Genomic DNA, 20,829 nt, shown 5'->3' with positions numbered 1-20,829 from the left:
GTTTAAAGTGCTTCACTGAGCTGAAATTGAACATTTTGAACTAAACCATTAAGCAAAATAAAACTTTTTTTGTGCTTAAAGTATTAAACAATTAAAAATGTTGACCGGTCTCCCTTTGCGCAAAATGCGGCTGTAGAGGATCACAAACTCTTCGGTAGAGACGTCTGTGTCGCCGTCAATCATGAAGGACATGTATGTGGTGTTTCCGACGTTTCCGACGAATTGTGCACATGCCATCTCATTGCTATACGTCGGGTTGACGTTTAATCCATTTTACTTCATGAGAATAATTTCGGATTTAAATTTGGTGAATGGCAACTCCTCTTTGGCAATGTTGTATGCAACATTGAATGTGATCATTTCCGATTCCTTAGAGAACCTTATTGTTACTGCCTGTCGCTGAAATGCAGCTGGGAGAGGGGCCACTTTCTCTACACACTTGTCACGTCATGTTGGATTATTTAGACATATGCTTTTTTAATGTTTCGATACGAAACGTTGTTAACCCGCTTAGAAATGCACTATTACCGGCCATATTCTGACCGCACTCCTGACAGTAAATCTGTACATCGTTTGGTTGATGTGTCCCCAATCTCTTCAATTCCAATTTTTCCTCCAAAGACATTAAAGAAAACCGATTAGAAAGTAAATAATCCACTTTGTTCATTTTCATGCTAACGCCCGCCATACTGCACTTGCGCTACTGTGCTGTGATTGGTCGAAGTTCACTGTACTGTAGCTACGGTGCTAGCTGTAAGTCCAAGGTCAGCCTTTGGGCTAAACTAATTTAGCCCAAATGGGAAGCATATGAAGGGGGCGTGTCAGGGCACCTGTCAATCAAACGTCAATGGAAGCTTACACTACTGTGCTTGGGCTAACTGAAATTAGCCCAAATGGGTGTGTGTCACGACACCTGTCAATCACAATAAAATGGCCGCTTACGCTACTGTGCTTGGGCTGAATGACTTTAGCCCAAATGGGAAGCATATGAAGGGGGCGTGTCACGATACCTGTCAATCAAAATTGAATGGAAGCTTACGCTACTCCGCTTGGGCTGAATACAGGAAAAAACCCAAGATATATCATATATCCTGGGTTTTTCTGTCACTTTTTGGTGCTGTTGCTGCTTTAGGTTCTACCAAAATTTAAAACAATATGTTCTAAGGTTTTTAATAATATTTTTTAATTTTTACTGTAAAAGGTCGGGAGGGCTTAGCCCTGTTAGCCCATTTATACCAACCATCCCTGCTGCTAATATAAATCTCACTAATTGCGCCATTACATTTAGGGCATTTAGCAGACGCTTTTATCTAAAGCAACTTACAAAGTACATTTGAAAGAAGAAGGTGAAATAGTATATTGCTGTCGGTACAGTAAGGGAATACAAATAAGGTTTGTCCTCTGAGTACAGCAGGTGAAGACATGTTAAGTCACCAGAGGCGGAAACTAAAGCTTACACTGACTTCTCACTTTGTAGGGTGAAGTCACAGTGTTTAGATACTGGAAACCCCAGTTGCTTCAGAACACAGATGAGGAATTCAGAAGCACTCTTTATAAGAAACAAAATACAAGACACATTAGCATTCACAAACATTACCTAATATTCATTAAACATTAGCAAGACAAATATCAGTAAAAGTTGTTTGTTGATGAAGGTTTGTCGATGAAAGGAAGACTGCTCACTTTGGGCTCGTTGTCCTTGAATTTTGGTTCGCGTTTAGCCACCCTCTTCTTGAAGTTTGCCAGAACTGAGATTTTTGGGACTCACTGACTGCCACAAAATATCTGGAGGCGTAGAAGAGGAAAATTGTGGGAGATTCTGAAGATAAGATAATGGGAAGTCACGGTGTAACATTATAAAGTGAAGGACAGGTATAATTATAGTGTAACGGGTACAATTAGACTGCGCCTTTAAGACACATGACGGGCACGGTAAAGGAAAGAGGCCGGAGAGAGAGCGAGCGGGAAGGGGTGAGCGGAAGATAGTGAAGGATCCTGGCGGTATGCAAGGCGAAGGAAGGCGGTTGCATGCAGGTTTCTGGGTTTTTTGTTTTATTAGTGCTGAGTTAGGTCTGGTACGGTTTTGTGTCAACTCGGTCGCTGGGAGTGTTGCGGCTGAGGGACATTGCAACGGAAGGGACATTGCACTGCTGTGCATTCTGTGCATATACCCATGGACATATTATAGAATGGACACCGGATTCCAAAATGGCGCCCATTCATTCCAATGTAAACTGCTAAATGGCGCAGGGCAACATCAAGGAGAGATATGCTTCCGCATCATGGGAGCCTAGCCACGCCCTAGTTCATGACGTACCGGATGCAGAAATATTCTTGTTTTTTAGCATTGTTAGCATTGTAACATCATAAGCGAGAGGTCTGAGCGATCGCAGTCGCATTGTTTACCGACCATGGAAGTATAAGTTAACTTCATAAATATGAAAGATAATACCAACAATATAGTAAATATATGTTGGCATAGAAAACAATACAGTTCAATGCTATTGCTTAAGAAACAGATTCCATCCAACTATTTACGAAAAATGCCATCAATAATTTATATACAAATAAATGGTTACATATCGATCAGCAACGAGGTTGGAGTAGCCTACCCACATAAATATTTGTAATAGGCCTACACCAACATTGTTACCTGTCATACATAGCTAAACAAGCAAATGAAAAATTAAATACTAACGCAACTGAAATGTTTGTTAGGCTATTAACAATAATATAAAAATGATACCGTAATGCATTATGCACCCATTCTTTGTCTTTGAATCTTTTGAATAAATGGATCAATAAATGGTGAATCGCAATGATCGCAAGCAGAGGAACGTGAGAGTCGTTAAGCAGCAGCTGAACCAGTCTAAAAATCCCTTTATCACTAAAACACTTTTGGTGATAAAAAGTCACCACAGCGCCTAAAAACCATCAGCGTCATTCATGTTACGTAAAAGGAAAAACCTCGGACACGAGAAGTTAACAGAGCAACATTTGTTTCACTACAACTCCTTTCAGCTGCCCACCCCTCATTCTCCAGCAAATAATAGTAACATAAAACGGCTAATAAAACGCTTGAATTGGCATTTTGAAAAGAGAAAACGTACATTTTTTTAGTACGTGGCATAAAGATAATTATGAGCCTTGGATTGATATCCAGTAATCTTTTGCGGAGACACATTCCTGTTCCAAACTTGTATTGGGGTGAACGGAGAATCTATTTCTGGGCCCCTTGAATCGAGGGACCTGTCCACACTAGCCCGCTTAAACAGCTGCAATACAATACCAGGCTTGGCCGCTGAGCACTGGTGGATTGCGGAAGTATGCACTGTTCCTGGGGGCTTTTTTTGAACCGCAGCTGTCAGGGTTGCTAGGTGACAGGAGCGGCGCATCATCAGGTACGGCCTTCACGGTCTACGAAGGCCACACCTTCATAGACCGCGTCCTTCGAAGGATGCGTCCCCTGAATTGAGACACAGCAGTTAAGGCGGTGTCACACCAAAATTGTACCGGGGGCGAAAATTGTACCGCCTACGTAATCCGTGCAGATAAGTAAGGTAAATGTGCATAAGACAGGTTCGTTTCTGGTCCCCATTTTTGGTGGGATGGTGGTGTAAATGGGTGCCTTAAGGTGTGTAGAAACAGCTGGCCTGTGCACAAGATTTTGAAGTCTGGGGCTAAAGGTCAAAAGGAGCCGGCACCACGCCCCTTATGAGATAACAAGTTAATGTGAATTTCTCTCATAACTTTTTGTCATTATTAAAGAGAGGCCTGATTCTCAGATATGAATGTTGGATGGCTAGGGTGTAGGTCTGGGAAGAACTTCAGGCCAAAATCTTGCAAGTGAGCCGCTGGTTGAGGTGCAACGAGATGAAGCACTTGCTGAGTAATTTCTTGTAGGGCTGGAATCCCTAAGTTGATGATCGTATGCGTCCCATGCGTCCATCCCCCCGTTGATATAAAAGAGACCCCAGGTCTATAGCTTACTTGTTACTGTCCTTAACTCTGAAGTTAGCTATTGCATCACTTCCTTTAGGGCTTCGGCCTCCTAATTGATCATTCTAGTATTTGAATGCCCCTTTTCATAGATACAGTATGACACCACCACCACTGGGGCGTGGCAACAATTCTCAATATCTTGGGGGGGGGGGGGGGGGGGGGGTGGGGGGGGGGGTGCTTGAGGACAGTAGGGGTACACTAGACATAAATAGGAAGCTTGCAATGAGCATTTCAATCACCAGAAATAGTCAATACACACTCAGGGGGAGGAATGACCTCTCACACATGATATCTTAATGAATTGTTTCAAATAACCCATCTTAATGAATTGTTTCAAATAACCCCTTGTTTCAAATAACCCAAATAACCCCGTTCAATCAAAGAGCTTGAGGTTCTGCTTTCAGGAATAGGTTATAGGCTGTGTCACTACCGAATATGTCTGTGCGCATCTCTCCGTGTGACGTAACTAGCCACCAGACAGTGATTAAAAAAAATGAGTCAAGTTGATTTCAAAAGTAACTTATTAATTACAAGTCTAAACTGTGGAAAATTGAAAGATATGGGAGGCAGTCCATGGCAACCACCATAGCAACCATGACAGTCACGTGACGTTGATGCAGGCCCATTGAAAAGAATAGGCCAAAAAAACTTAGGTGTGTCACATGTTTATAGCCGTTATTGTAATGTATTTTCCGCTGCGGGCGGTGGACTGGGTTTAAGGAACGTGGTTAGTTTCAGTTTTTGAAGGGGTCTGCTCAAAAATCGGATAAATCTAATTGTTATGACGAATCCTTCGCAACCGGCCGTCATCCAGACGGAGTTCCTGGAGGAGGTGGTGAAACTCACCCAGCTCTGAGCGCCTACGGATGATCTCATGCACCCAAACACGACGGCGTTTGGGTTTATTTCTCTCTTCCAACTTCCACAACACATACAGCGCAGCGATGGTGGTGACCTTCATGTTTGTGGAGCTTTGGAAAGAGAAGGAGCGGGAGAAAATGGGCGGGCTCATCTAGCTGCGTTGGCGCGTTGAACCATCACACAATGATCAAGCGTCAGGTTAGGCTTGTTAAGGTACGAACACACCAAACGCGTTACCCGCGTAAGATTTACGCGCGTAACGCAGCTAAAATGTTGCTTGACCATTTTGTGTCAAAAATGGTCCTACGCAGCTACGCGCCTGTATACGCTCCTACGCGCCTAGATGAGCCTGCCCAAAACTATTTTTCCCCCGCTATTTTTCTTTTGCTGAAACATGGCTGACATCGCCACCATCGCTGCGCTTTATTTGCTGTGGGAGTCCGAGGAGCGTCGCAAACGCAAACGCCGTCGTGTTTGGGTGCACGACATCCTCCGGAGACGGCCACAGCTGGGTGAGTTTCACCACTTGCTCCAAGAACTCCGCCTGGATGACGGCCGGTTTCAGCGGTACTTTCGACTGAGTCGGGCCCAGTTCGATGACCTGCTAGCCCGGGTTGGTGCCAGGATCTCCCGTCAGGACACCAACTACAGGCGCTCCATATCAGCTGCGGAGCGCCTGTCTATCTGTCTCCAGTAAGTTGCGGTTTCATAGCCTAATTACTCTATAACAATCAGCACATTCTGTAGTCAAAAACTATATACATAACGGGAAGAAATTGTTTGGCCGCGTGTTCTGATAGTGCATACATCTATTTCCAATGCACTGTTTATATTTGAGTAGTGACCCATTTATTCAAGCATCGTGCACTATGCTCAACTAAGCACGGGGGAGCATGGGCCATTGTGACATCACAGTCAATATTCATTGGGTTAAATTCAACACAAGTCAAACGAAAGTGTGCTGACAACATGGTGATAAAGCAGTTATCTTAAGGTGCGAACACACCAAGCGCGTACCTCGCGTACCATGTACGCGCGTAACGCAGCTAAAATGTTGCTTGACCATTTTGTGTCAAAAATGGTCAGATCGTACGCATACGCGCGTAGATGAGACCGCCCAAAACTTCCCCCCCCCAGCCTGTGGCTGCGCTGGATTTAGGAGTCCGAGGAAGGAAACCCAAACGCCGCCGTGTTTGGGTGGATGATAGAGCTTGGATCGGGTTAGATTAAATAATCTCGGATATAAATAACAATAATCGGGTTAAATAACTTCACATGGTGTGTCTGGTGTGTTTCCAGCATTCGTAGTGTTGATCGGCAGAGAAATAGTCCGCCAAGACGTTGAGGTTGCTTAGCAACCAGAGACTCTGTCCATGCAAGTGAACGGAGCGTTCACTCTTCGTCATAACTATCAAATAGAGATGTCCGATATTATCGGCCCACCGATATTATCGGCCCGATATTAGCATAAAAATGTAATATCTGTCAATATCGGTATCGGATTTTTTTTGCCTTAAAACCGATTTTTTATTTTTTATTTATTTATAGCTCAAATAAATGTTTTCAAAATTGTGCAGTACAGTGCACATTGTAATTGACTCATATTTGTGCATTTATTCAATTAAGGTTATTGAGTTTTAGTTAAAGAAACATACTGCTATGTTGCACATAGTTGTTCAGGTACAATGTTTTATCATTTGTGAAGTCAAGTTTGCCCTATTTGTTGTGGGCATTGTCAAGATTATCTCAGGGAGAGTGTAATCCAAACTGTTGTCTGAGAACATTAAAAAAAAAAAAAAAAACATGGCACTTTTCCCTTAAATTAATTAATTAAGTATTTTTCTTATTTTGCACAGACAATGTTAACATTTGGAAAGCCTTGTTGCATTCAAGAATGCATCCAGTGGGGCATCACAATAACATTAAGCATGTTGTGTTAATTCCACAACAGGAGATATGTAATGTTACCTAAATTAGGTTTGAGGAAAAATAACCCAAATATCGACATCGGTATCGGCTATCGGAATCGAAAATTTAGAGTTGGACAATATCGCATATCGGATATCGGCAAAAAAGCCAATATCGGACATCCCTACTATCAAACCAAACATCCTTCACATTCACCGAGTGAACGTTATGAAAGTAAAATGCACATTTCTTGCTAAAAATGTTTCCATAAACGCATTTAATGGCGTAACTATGTTACTATTTCCACCCAGAATAAAGCAAGATGTCGGCCGTATGCTTCTGTGCAAGGGTCACTACTCTCGGCCAGTGACGTCGGGTCAAGCTCCACGCTGATTGGCTATTGCGGCTAAGTATCACGCGTATGAGCGTAAAAAGTTCAATTTTTTGAACTCCTCGCGTACGCGCGTATATGTACGCGCCTCATACGCCCCTAAAGGTACGGCCACACCAAACGCGTTACCCGCGTATCACGCGTATAAAATCGGCAATTTTTCCATAGGGAACCATTGGTTTACGCGCGTATGAGACGCGTACACGCGTTACATGCGTATAAGCAACATTTTACTCGCGTTAGGGGCGTATGAGGCGCGTATATATACGCGCGTATATATACGCGCGTATATATACGCGCGTACATATACGCGCGTACGAGGAGTTCAAAAAATTTAACTTTTTACGCTCATACGCGCCGCAATAGCCAATCAGCGTTGAGCTTGACCCGACGTCACTGGCAGAGAGTAGTGAGCTTGGACAGAAGCATACGGCCGACATCTTTCTTTATTCTGTGTGGAAATAGTAACATAGTTACGCCATTAAATGCTTTTATGGAAACATTTTTAGCGAGAAATGTGCATTTTACTTTCATAATGTTCGCTCGGTGAATGTGGAGGATGTTTGGTTTGATAGTTATGACGAAGATGCATGGACAGAGTCTCTGGTTACTAAGCAACCTCAACGTCTTGGCGGACTATATATCTGCTGATCAACACTACGAATGCTGGAAACACACCAGACACACCATGTGAAGTTATTTAAGCCGATTATTGTTATTTATATCCGAGATTATTTAATCTAACCCGATCTAAACTCTATCACCCAAACACGGCGGCGTTTGGGTTTCCTACCTCGGCCTCCAGCGCAGCCATGTCCATGGCAGCCACGGCCGGCAACTTTCTTTATTCTGGGTGGAAATAGTAACATAGTTACGCCATTAAATGCGTTTATGGAAACATTTTTAGCGAGAAATGTGCATTTTACTTTCATAAGGTTCGCTCGGTGAATGTGAAGGATGTTTGGTTTGATAGACGAAGAGTGAACGCTCCGTTCACTTGCATGGACAGAGTCTCTGATTGCTAAGCAACCTCAACGTCTTGGCGGACTATTTCTCTGCTGATCAACACTACGAATGCTGGAAACACACCAGACACACCATGTGAAGTTATTTAACCCGATTATTGTTATTTATATCCGAGATTATTTAATCTAACCCGATCTAAACTCTATCATGCACCCAAACACGGCGGCGTTTGGGTTTCCTACCTCGGACTCCTAAATCCAGCGCAGCCAAAGGCGCGTTAGGCGCGTTGAACCATTTTTGTGACACACAATGATCAAGCAACATTTTAGCTGCGTTACGCGCGTAAATCTTACGCGGGTTACGCGTTTGGTGTGTTCGTACCATTACACACGTTATCCAACGCGAGTAACGCGTTCAGTGTGGCCGTACCTTAATTGTTTCTAGTCACACGGACACGCACACAAACACAAAGGCCGTTTCTCAATTCGCATTCTTTTCTGTACTTGTGTGCTTGCGTTCTTGTGAAACGTCATCAGTCGTAGCCCAAGTACTGTTGCAATTCAAAGCACGCATCAGGCCAAGTACTGTCGTAAAACCCGGAAGTGTTCTTGATGCGTTCTTAAATTGGCCGAAATATCGAGCCTGCATCGATGGTGACTTGTGTGGACTTGGGTCCATTAAATATCCCAGGATGCATTTCGCATTACGCATTCCTGTTTTAAAATATCAGTGTGTAAGCTATAAAATAGGCTATATAGGAACATTTTAAAAGTATAATCAAGATGGAGGCCTATTCAACATATTTACATACTATTATTTTAAAATGAAAGAGGGGTTTTGTTTTATATAAATTGTTTAAGTCGCTGATGGAGGAAACCCATCGCAACGGAATTCCCGGTCGGATCCATCTGATCGTGTGTGTGTGTGTGTGGGTGTGGGTGGGTGTGGGTGTCTGTGTGTGTCTGTGTGTGTTTCTATTGAAATGGCAATCTCATACAATCTTTTTCAAGCCACTGATAACCCTAACCCTGTTTATATGTAGGGTACAGCTGGCTTGCCGTGTGAATACGCATAACTTTTCATTTATATTCATTCAAAATATTAACATAGGACTACTATTTTAAAACTAAAGAAGCTGGTGTTTTGTTTTGTATAATTTGTTTATATTGTTCAGTAGTTAGTTATATGCCTACATGAGGCCGTAGCACAGTTAACAGACGAGCTGAGCTGGTGACGTCATCGAGTCCGCTGCTTCCAATTGCAGGTGCGTACTCCCGTCCTCGGAAGTGTTTACTTGAAGTCCGGACTTGCCAAGTACGAACTTCCAAGTCCGCGAGTACGTAGTAGGCTACGCGTACTAGGAATTGAGAAACGGCCAAACATTTCCCGTGTGAGAAAAGAAAGTTTAAACTTGTTTCAACGAATCTGCGCATGTCCATGAAATTCATACTGAAACTGAAACAATGCTGGGGTGTGGTTTACTGTAAACTACCTCGTCTCCGTTACATGTGTATGCCTACTAAGTTGTTTAGATGCAGTAGACTACGTTAACTGCCGTCTAAACTTAATCTCACTTTTTTTACCCACTTTGCGAAGAATGGAATTTTAGCTTGATCTGAAACTGCGCAAACCTCCTGATTTATTAGGGCGAGGGTGACCTGAACAACAGATAAACGACGATAGGAAAGAATAATATTGAGAAATAAATACTCAATATGGAGTCAGGTAAGGTGGATTTATCTTCAGAAGCTCAGTCATTAAGTGAATCGTATATTGTTGCTGACATGAACATTTAGATAAGGTTCCGTAGGTTGGGGGCTATTTCTTTTCCACCCATAGATGTACCTATAGGGGCATCTACGGATTGTCAAATCGACTAACCTTTATGCATCCTTTCCTTAATCTTTGTGGAAAACGTCGTCAGGGCCTACGGAATGTCAAATATCCTTAGCTTTATTCCTCTTTTCCTTAACCTTTGTGGAAAACGTCATCGCGTCAAGGAGAGATGAAAATGTGCCTCCTTTAGAACATAGGAAAAGACAGCACTGTTGACAATTAATTCGATTCCCCTTATCCTAAGAGAATTCCTGCCCCGTAGCGTCTAGTGAAACTACATTTTCCGAAGATGGACTAAAACAAGCGCTCTTTCGATCCATGCGCGGGTCAAGGGGGGGTGAAAAGTTGCTTTCTTTCAAAAATAGGAAAAGACAGCACTGTTAAAAATGAATTCGAACCACCTTCCCTCCAAGTAGGCTATTATAATATATAGCCTACCACAAAAACACATCTGACGTATGTCAGGGGAAAAAAGAATGTGTGCGTGTGTGTGTGTGTGTGTTTGTGTGGGGGTGGGGGATTTAAGATACGTGACACATGCTCTGTATTCTGCAGACCACTTTTGAACTAGTTCTTCGTTGTTCTGGTGAGTCTGCGTGCATGCTATGCGTAGGCTGAATCGCAATCGCTTCAAGACAAATCTGATTTGCCAATAGGGCCTACACATTGAGGATAAATGAAATAATTTTAAAATAACTCAAATATCATAACTGATATCCAACATCATATAGTCTTGTTTATTTTACGAAACAAAAACAAATTCTTAAAGTATTTTCGATAGATGTGCCTTTACAGAAATGTGAAATGTTATCTAATAAATATGTTTAATCTTTACTTGCGTCATTCTTCATTTTGTGGTTAATTAAAATGTTGTAAAAACGTATTTTTAATCAAACAAAAGGATAACGATTATTAGAAAATAATGACTAATTGCTTCACACGGACACGCACACAAACACAACCATTTTCCGTGAGTGAAAAGAAAGTTTCAACCAGGTCCATGGGTTCAACACGTAGGCCTAGGTTTAAAAACAAATCTGCGCATACTGAAACTTGAACAATTCTGGGGTGTAGTTTACGGAATCTCATAGATACATAGGCCTATCCATGAGTCACGTGTCCATCACATATCAAATTGTTTAGATGCAGTAGACTACGCCAACTGCTGTCTCACCTTAATCTCACTTTTTTACTCACTTTACGAAGAAAGGGATTTTAGCCTGACCTGAAACTGCGCGATAGTCATATATTTTCTTAAAATCAATGACTGCTACACGGCGATTTGTCCGTGTGATTTATATCATTTACACAGCATTGTAGCCTATAAGTCAGGTAGGCCTACATAGACCTTGTTGTTGGGATGTATGAAGAAGCATAAATTAGGCTTTTCAATTACATAACGTTAAGCCTAAAATAATCTAAACATTAGGAAAATAACAGCATGTCCATGCATCCAAAACTTGATTAGGCCTACTACATTTATTAAGCATTTAACTATGAAACTGTCAATTTTAGATATATGTGCCCATTACTGGCAGCTTCCAGCAGTTATTTGTTGGCAAGGAATTGCCTGTAAATCTGTGTGCACTCTTTTGCAATATTTACACAAATCTGCAGTTCTGCTTTTTTGTCAAGGTCCAGGCAGTTTCTTCTTTCTTGCATTCTTCCAGGCTGAGGTCATCGTAGAGATCCACTTCTTACAATACATTTACAAATCAATGCATTTGTCTAATCACATGGCCAAAACAAGGTCTCAAGGTTTCTGGCAAAAGTTGCCCAGTGGCCAGCTGTGGTATTCCAATACTAGAGAGAGAGACCCAGGAGACCCTGTATTCAAGGACAATGCTCGAAATCTATTAAATCATGAACTGAAAATTTTTTAAACTGGGAATTTACCGTTAATATTATATAACTATTTCAGCATTGTGTTAGATAACTCACCCCAAGATTAAGAAAGTAATTTTAGGACAAGACGGTGCAATATAATTGATAGCTTGTGTAATGTTCCACCCACAGGAGCAACGGGACCGTGTCCAACCGACATGGGAGAGAATGATCCAGAAGAAGTGCTGAGACTGATCCTGATTGGAAACACAGGGTCTGGGAAGAGCGCCTCAGGGAACACCATCCTTGGCCAGGCTGTCCAAGGAGGGCCCTTCGAGTCCATTTGTAGCCCAGCCTCCGTGACACAAGTCTGCCAGCTGGAGACCTCTGGATACCATGTTGAGGAGGATGCGAAGAGCAGGTCAAGCAGGAGGAGCAAGAGGAAGAAGGTGGCGGTGGTGGACATGCCAGGTTTTGGAGACACACAACGGACCCAGGAACAGATCATCACGGAGGTCAGCAAAAGCATGACCCTGACGGCCCCTGGCCCACACGCCTTCCTCCTGGTGGTCAAGCTGGAATGCTACCCAGAGGTGGTGAAAAGGGCCGTCGATATGATAGCTGAGGTATTTGGTGAAGTGGCGCTCCGCAAATACACAGTGGTGCTGCTCGCCAGGGGTGATGACCTGAAGGGGCTGATAGAGGAGTTTCTGTCCAGCTCTGATGACTTCAGGGATTTGATTCACAGGTGTGGAGGCCGGTACCACGTATTCAACAACAAGGATGAAAGTGATGTGCAGCAAGTTCCCGAGCTGCTGGAAAAGGTGGAGAAGGTTGTGGATTTAAACGGTGGAGGGTGTTATACCAACGCCATGTACCAGGAGGCAGCAAAGAAGAAAAAATGCAGTATCCTTTAGGCCAGGCCAATGTGTTAAGATGAATAAATATTAGAACATCTTCATTCATCTATTGAATTTTAAAATATATCAATAATTGTCAATCTTAAAGAGCTCCAATCAGTAACGGTAACAAATTACAAAACAAAACGAAAAAGTTACTTTTCTTTTTTTAATCGCAGCCTTTGCGATTTGCATATCGCCTTATATCACATCGTAATATCGATTTGAAATCGATTAATCGTTCACCCCTACTTTAAAGCATATGGCCATTGGGGCCGGAGGGTTTGCGAGGGTCCAGAGGGTTTACGATCCAGATTTTTCAAATGCTTCCCCTCTACCACGACCGCTTCACCTTTACCTCTGCCTGTTGTTTTATGTATATCAGGGTCATTTGGACCGTGATATATTTTTTGTATTTTTGAATATTGGGGCACTCAGTCTGGTTGAAAAGCGGGGGCAGAACTGCAAAAGGCTCTCGTGCCCTCTTGTAAGGGAAGCAGACGGACGACTAGATGAAAATGAGTACAGGGGGGAGTGGAGGACCGGCTTGACATCTTGTCTCTCCCCTGTTGCTTAACTTATCTTTACGTTCCTAGTCTTCACTTCACTTGGAGATGTGCCTGATCATTGGCTTGAGTTAATATTCATAGTTAACATGGTTCAGAAAATAAAGTTAATTGGATACATTTTAGACTTAACATCAGATGGGTTGTTGGTTTTACAGTTGATTCAATCCTGCATAAAACTGGCTTCATATATGTTTTTATTGTCATGATTTATTCACTGGAAAATAATCAATTAAGGATGTATTGACTTCACAGTCACATATATAACTTGCAATTTGTAAATCAATAAACATATAATTTCCTGTACTGACTGGATAATTTTTGTCTCCAAAAAAACATTTAAAAACATCATATAGAGTTAACTGGGACTTTTTCAATTCTTAAAAGTACTTTTATCATTCAATTTTAACCCGTTTTCAAATCTTTTTCAAAATTATATTTTTAGAAACATTTTATATTGTAATCAGGATCTTGAAAATATTAAGAAAATATAATCTTACATAAATATAATATAAGAATACTTAACAACATATACAGTATGTCATTAATATTCTGCCGCCCTTTTCCACTCCTACAACATGTATACCTACCGTTGATCAGAGACAGTATACATGTAATGATTATAATCTCTTTACATTAGCAACATGTATGCAGAATAAAACATTTGAAATAAATACGGTTCTGTCTGGAAAAATCACAAAAAATAGGCTTTAATAATCATTTCCATAATATTCTATTAAATTATAAGTATTATAAGTCATATGCTACCACCACAAGTTCAACTAAGTGATCTCTGAGGGGCAGGGCCAAATCTGTGGGCCTAGCCTGCATATCCCTCCAAATGAAATGCTACCTTTTATTTGTCAATTATGATAATACAATCTGTACTGTATCTCATTCAGGTTTGAGTTCCCAATTCTGCTTTCTTTTCTCAACAGATCCTGCAAATTTGTCATCCTGCCAACCCTTTCCTGTTTTATTGGAAACAGAACAACACAAAGGATCTTTTTAGAGCCACGTCTTTCTTGTTAACTTGTCCTTGATGTGTTTTACCTGTTCGCCGTTCTCTCTCACTGTCACTGTGCTTACCTTTGTGTTTGTCTTATTTGTTAATCTTTCTGTTGCCTGTCTATCTGTCTGTGGGTCTTCATCATGAGCGATTCAGAGCTTGAGGATCTGCTCCAGAGTTCTGACGACCTGGCTCATAAGCTGGACCTGCAAGAGGTGGATGACTTGCTGGGTGAGCTCCAGAAAGAGCAAGCTATTGCACCTCTGCCAAAAGTGAAGTGGAAGAAGACAGAGAGCGATGGCAACTTAATCCGAATACCACACTCAAGGCGGCGTCAGTCTAAACAGGGTCAGTATTGTTTTGTGCATATAAAAAAAATCTATAGTTTATACCAAATCAAGGAAAACATAAAGCTTTTCATGTATTATGGCCTGCACGATATGAGGATGTGCGATACCATTGTTCAATATTGCGATGAGATATGACTTGCGATAAATAAACAAATATTGAAGTGTGCATATTAGCTATACAGTTCCTATCTTTCTGCTATAATAGGTACACTGCTAACATAGACCCCAAACATTGAATAGCCTATGCCCACTGAATAAAGAAATGAAATAAATTATTTTATTTAACTTTTATTGAACAAAGTGCACAACATGAACACCCAACGAAGTTTAATTTCCCCTGCTCTATTTAAAATATTTTCTTCTAAACTGAACAAAAACATTGAACTCTTGAAATAAAAAAATATCTGGGGGAAAACAACTTAAATAATTAAATAAATATAAATTAAACATGGCATGGCAATTTAAAATAACTAATGTCTCCCATTACAATCATCAAGGCCCTCGACTCCGCCCAACAAGGTGCAGAGATCTATAGTATGCGGGGAAAAATTGAAATAACTAAATCAAGATACAATCAGGAAAAAAAAAATCTACCCCTTATGGCAAGTTATTCTTTAGGGCAAGTTCTTGGCCAAGAAAACCAGCATGTTGACTTTGCTGGGTTTCAAACATGCACGTTGACATGTTACCACATTCCCTGATGTGCTGAATAGCCTCTCAGAGGGTGAACTAGTGGCAGGTATACAAAGATACCTCCGAGCTAGTTTGCTCAGCTTTGAGTAGGTGACCTGGTGGAGTTTCCACCAAGCCAAAGGGTCTGCCTCACTGTCAATGGTGGGGGACAGCAAGTAGCTGTTAAGTTCAGCTTCAAGAGCTTGCTCCAGCTGCATGGAAGATGCGGTGGGAGTGGTGGGGCCTGGACTTGTTTTGAGCAAACTGCCCAATGATCGCTTTGCCTTCTTGTTGCTGGGTGGATCCATGCTTTGGGCCTCAGTGTTGTCAGAAGGTGTTCCCTCCTAAAACAGAGAGACAATTAAGAATACATAGAAAAATACACATGTTCCATTCACATTCAGATAATGCACCATCTGATTACAGTATGTGACATCTTGTATCCCACCAGTGCTCATGTCAAATGTATAACCCAATTACCTTCCGTGCTGTTTCTTTCATTTCTGACATCACCCTGGTCTTGATGTCTTGGACTTTTTCGCTGCTGATGTAGCTGACCTTGAACCTGGGGTCCATGAAGGATGCAGTGTCCAGAAGTTCTTGTGTTGCTGGGTCATCATACTTTGTATTCATGTAATCCAGGATTTTCACTTTAATGGTCTTGGTTAAATTGGTGTCATCTTCCTTTTCTGCAAGAACTGATGTATTCAAGAGATGAAGGACTGGTTTCACATATGAAACACTCACATAGCTTTCCCCGGAAAGAGCATCAGTAAATACTTGCAAAGGGTGTAATGCCAGGTTTACAGACTCCAGTACATCCAGGTCCTGCCAGGAGGGAACCAGATGCCGTGTTTTTCGGTCTGCCGAGAGGACATTAGATATGGCTTGCCGCTGCTCCAAGATCCTCTCCATCATCTTTTGCCTCGAGCCCCACCTAGTTGGGCATTCTGTGATGAGTGAGTGCTCTGGGAGGTTGTGCTCCTGTTGTGCTTCTTTCAGTGCCATCTTCTGCTTCCAGCTGTGGGAGAAATGTCCCACCAATTTTTTACAAAGCCCAGCAGCACGGGCAATGCGGCTGTCATCTTTAACAGCATTTTCTGGAAAGAAAATATTAAAACCTACCAGTAATCATTGTAGCCTAACTGCAAAATCTAACAATTTTGTAATAATTACAAAGAAATAATTCAGAGACTGCATAATTAACTACAATTATTACAAAGTAATAATTCAGGGACTACATACTAGTTAACTACAGTAATTACAAAGTAATGATTCAGAGACAGACTACCATTATGTGGCATGTAGTAGTAGTTTAACTTGTAGGCATGAGCTCAAAATCAATAGGTTACAAAACAATAGACAGAGGTTCTCAAAAAACAAAAAACAATATAAAATAATAACAATAAATAACAAAAACAATAATAAAACAATAATATTACAAAATAAGACGGCAATAGATAACAATAATGCCACGTAAAGCAAATGTATTAATTTACACTTACCGATGGCAAGATGCAGCCTGTGGCCAAAACACTGAAGTCTGACCCAGTGGTTGAGTTCGGTGGCCTTCACAACGTTTGACCCGTTGTCGGTGGTGATGCAAGCTAGCTGCTCTTCCCGCCAATTCCAGCTGGTCAAAGCCTCACGTAGTCCACACGCAATGTTTTCCCCTGTGTGTTCTCCGGGGAAGTAGGCTGTCTGTAGACATCGCGTTTTCAGTTCAAAGTCTTGATCCAGGAAGTGTACAGTGAGGCTGATGTAGGGCTCTGTCGTTCGACTGGACCAAAGATCTGTGGTACAGGCGTAGTGTTCAATTTGACCCAGTTCCGATTCCACTGTCTTCCTGCATGTGTCGTACATTTTTGGAATGGCGACTTGGGAAAAATAATTGCGTGATGGAATGCTGTATCTTCGGTCCAGTTTCCTTATCAGACTCACAAAACCATCTTTGGTCACTGTGTTTATAGGCATCATGTCCTTAGCCAAATAACGAGTTATGGCCTCTGTTATTTCTCCGTGGCGTTTGGATGTTTTCTCGTAAGGAGTCACGCACGCAAAACTCTGAGAAATGGACTGTTGCAAGGTTTTAGATTTGCTGCTACTCAACGTTTTTGGTTTTGTGGTTTGGCTAGCTTTGAATTGTTCGTGTAGTTCTTTATGGTTGTGTTGCAAGTGGTGATGGAGGTTTGTTGTGTTTCCTCTGGAAGTTGCCACAGCTGTTCGGCATGTTTTACACAGTACCTGTGTTTGTAACACGTCGTCGCTACGGAATCCAAAATAACTCCAAATTGCAGAAGTGCAGTTCTTTTTCACCACAAGGTCTTCGTCAACCACATTTTCCTCGCTATTCTCTCCTTTCTCCGCCATCGTGTTACATAGCCTCGCAGTCGCCACAAAATTAACACCAACTAGAACTGCAAGCAGTTATGCAGGGGTCCAAGAAGTGTGCATTTCGCCGGCACAACGCGACAAGAAATGTGCGTTTCGCCGGCACAAAGCGAAGCATGTGTTCAAAACGCTACCCTGAACCTGTGGATACAAAGGATTTGACTGTGGTAGGAGTAGCGAGAAGTCAGTGTAGCGTTTTCGCGGCGAAATTTTGTAGAAGATATACAATTTCCTCGTTTATTGCGCCCCCTAATGGCGAAATTTTCCGAAATTTTTATCGAACGACATTAAGGTTAGCACCAACATGTGTGTAAAATGTGGACTCGATCCGATGTCTAATTTTGGATTTCCTTGGATTTTTGATATTCCACGTCTAATTTAGCTAATAAACCAATATTCAAAACGCTACCGTTTCGTTATCGAAGGACAGATCAAAAAAGTGTTTCATGCATTCTTTGCGTGTGCGTCTGAATATGTCGTGTGCAAAGTTTGGTGTCGATTGGTCAAGAAATGTGGGAGGAGTAGCGAAAAAACAGTTTTGCGGTTTTCGCGATTTTGCGAAAAAAAATTGTAGACGCAAATGGGCGTGGCCTATGCCAAAAGATGCAGCAGACTCCAGTGAATATGTGTGTACAAGGTTTTGAATGTGGGAGGTTCGGTGTGGGAGTTATAGCCCCAAACGCGTCTTTCCTTGGTATAGCGCCACCTAGTGGCCGGCGTGTCTGGATTTTGTTATCTGAGTAGCGGTGCCGATTCTGGATCTAGTCATGCAATTGGCGCGTGTGCACCATTTACGGTTTGGGCTGTGGTTCCACTTTCACGGGGAGGTAGAATAATAATCCTTACAAAAACAATAGGGATCCAACCTGTTGGCTTGGACCCCTAATTAATTTGAGGGTGGCTCCGGAACACATATAGGACCCGGGGGAACATAGGACCCGGGGACGCTGCCGGCGCCGACGGCTAGCTGTTGCTTCATCTGATTGGCCAAATGGTGGGAATGCATGGCGCATGTATCCAGGGCTCCATCTGATAGGTCAAATGTTCGCATGCTGGGTGTGAATACATGGCGCGTGTAAATAAAATGATTTTTATTCATCGCGTTTCAGGCATCTTTTCCGATGTGTTAACCGCGCATGTTCATATCGCGATGACGATGAAAATACGATTTATCGGTCAGCCCTATATTATACCATGACTAACAAACCAGAAGCAATATTTAGATAATGAATTTTTTTATTTTGTCTTATTATTCTTCAAGTAACAACATTATATAGAATATCGCAATTGCCATACTAGACTAGGCTTATACAATTTGGGTTTGGTCAGAAGGGGGAACAGGCAGTGGCTGGGGTCTGAGTTTTCTTTTAAATCTGTGCGCTGATATCACTGATAACAAATAACCGACTATCATGTGCAAGTAGTGTTGGGACAAGTAGACCATCTAAATGCTGTGAATAATTCTTTGTTTTTTATTCTGGTACAGATAGCTGCAGTCAGAAGACTAATCCTCCTGTTGATGCTCCTGACAATAGCTCTGAGGTGGTCTTTGCTCCAGAGGCTATTGGTATGTACTTAACGATGTTTCCAGTTGCCCAAAGCATTGTGTTAAGATAAAAAGAAAAGAAAAAAAGTTATGCCTTTAACAGCCACTACACACAGTACACACTGTGTGTAAAATCAAAAGCAAAAATTTTTGCTTTTGATTTTTTTTTTTAACCATTTTAACAGAGGGGTATTTAGACGACCTCCAGCTATCATTGTGTGATGCCACAGGAGATGAGATGGAAGCACCAACCCCAAGACCTCTTCTGGCTTCATCCAACTGGAGCATCAGAAAAACTATATTTTCAGAAAACTGGACCCAGGGCTTAAACCGACATCTTATGAGTTGAATAGGGCCCTTTTCCCCTGTGGTAAGTTCTGGTTTGTGAGTGTACAAAATATGTTAACATAACATAATATTTAGCTTCTTCGTGTTCACTTTAATACTTATCAGCAGTGTGCTTAACCTTCTTCAAGTCTTCTTAATTTTCTACTGTAAAGTTCATTCTATTTTTAGTCAGACATCTGTCACTTTACAATGTTGTGTTAAATAATAAAATAAAATTTGAACTTGTGTTTGCTGTGTGTAGGTATATATGACAACATCCTGAAAATTACCCTTAAAACTCCTTATCTTCTGGCTGTTTTTGACTGAAAGAGGTGCACAAAGATTCATGGCACATTGCACAGACATCAAATAGTCAATATTTTGCTTGGTTGTAATGCATACATGCATACTGTAAGTATAGTAATGGAATAGTGATGGCAATTGTATTGATAAAATATGCTAAATAAGGAATGTGGTTAACTTGTAGAAGGTGTTCAAGTAAGGTTCTCGTGGCACAAACCGTAACACAGTGTATACAAAAATACATTGCATTTAAACATACGATACTGTAGGCTACTTTAGTGTCGTCCATAGGTCAATCACAAACCATGTGTCATGCATTTTGGACATAGGCCTTTTACTTATTGTCTTGTTCATTGACTACAATGTTGTAGTCTGGTTGCCATGGCGCCGACGCGAGTAGGACGCTTATCCAGTAGCTCCGTGCGTGTTGCGTTGTTTTTAGTAATTTAAGTGTGTTTTTATAAACTTTTAACTTTATCAACTATTTATATGTGTAGATCTATAGATATTATATGGATACACTGACTTGTCATGGACAGCAAAGCGATGGACATCTTGTTTATTCAAGGGAGAAACTGCTTTCGCTCCAAACAATGGGACGTAACGGCTTTTTCCACCCCATACCTGCGGAGCTGAGGAGGAGGCGCCGAGGCTGCAGAGCCGGAGATAAGGTGAAGGCTAGGCTAGCGGCTAAGCGGTGGAAGTACAAGCCCTCGGTTCCGTCGATAGTGATGGGGAATGTGAACTGTTTGACCAACAAGACGGACGAGCTGGCTGCCCTTGTGAGGACGGACAAGACGTTCAGGGAGTGCAGCTTACTTTGCCTCTCTGAAACCTGGCTAACCCAGAACATCCCGGACGCTAATGTGGATCTACCTGGATTCACCACAGTGAGAGCGGACCGAGACTGTGGACGCAGCGGCAAAAGCAAAGGAGGGGGACTCGCGCTGTTTATCAACAACAGATGGTGCAACCAGG

At 41.9% G+C, this 20,829-nt stretch overlaps 2 protein-coding genes and 1 long non-coding RNA gene across 4 annotated transcripts; 2 read left to right on the top strand and 1 right to left on the bottom strand.

Annotated features, from left to right (window-relative positions):
• Positions 1-9,350: 9,350 nt before the first annotated feature.
• Positions 9,351-13,559, top strand: LOC115529806 (GTPase IMAP family member 9). 2 transcript variants are annotated; one of them, XM_030338891.1, is made up of 2 exons: positions 9,351-9,392; positions 11,981-13,559. In XM_030338891.1, the coding sequence occupies exon 2, from the start codon at positions 12,007-12,009 to the stop codon at positions 12,703-12,705; it is 699 nt and encodes a 232-aa protein (XP_030194751.1). In that variant the 5' UTR covers positions 9,351-9,392; positions 11,981-12,006; the 3' UTR covers positions 12,706-13,559. The 2 variants fall into 2 exon arrangements, with proteins under 2 accessions (XP_030194751.1, XP_030194750.1); XM_030338890.1 differs by lacking the exon at positions 9,351-9,392 and adding an exon at positions 9,570-9,853.
• A 731-nt stretch (positions 13,560-14,290) lies between these two features.
• On the top strand, positions 14,291-19,538 carry LOC115529816 (uncharacterized). Its single transcript, XR_003973647.1, has 3 exons — positions 14,291-14,610; positions 19,162-19,242; positions 19,407-19,538. It is a non-coding gene; the product is annotated as an uncharacterized LOC115529816 (long non-coding RNA).
• LOC115529783 (zinc finger BED domain-containing protein 1) lies at positions 14,868-17,689 on the bottom strand. The gene is made up of 3 exons (XM_030338843.1): positions 16,790-17,689; positions 15,765-16,384; positions 14,868-15,628 (listed from the first exon to the last, which is right to left on the bottom strand). Exons 1-3 carry the CDS (start codon positions 17,652-17,654, stop codon positions 15,227-15,229), a joined length of 1,887 nt encoding a protein of 628 aa, XP_030194703.1. The 5' UTR covers positions 17,655-17,689; the 3' UTR covers positions 14,868-15,226.
• Positions 19,539-20,829: the final 1,291 nt, after the last annotated feature.

Source organism: Gadus morhua, chromosome 17 (genome assembly GCF_902167405.1).
Source record: "Gadus morhua chromosome 17, gadMor3.0, whole genome shotgun sequence".
Taxonomy (NCBI): Eukaryota; Metazoa; Chordata; class Actinopteri; order Gadiformes; family Gadidae; genus Gadus; species Gadus morhua.
Note: the sequence above shows the minus strand (reverse complement) of the source record. Positions and strands in the feature narration are given on the sequence as shown.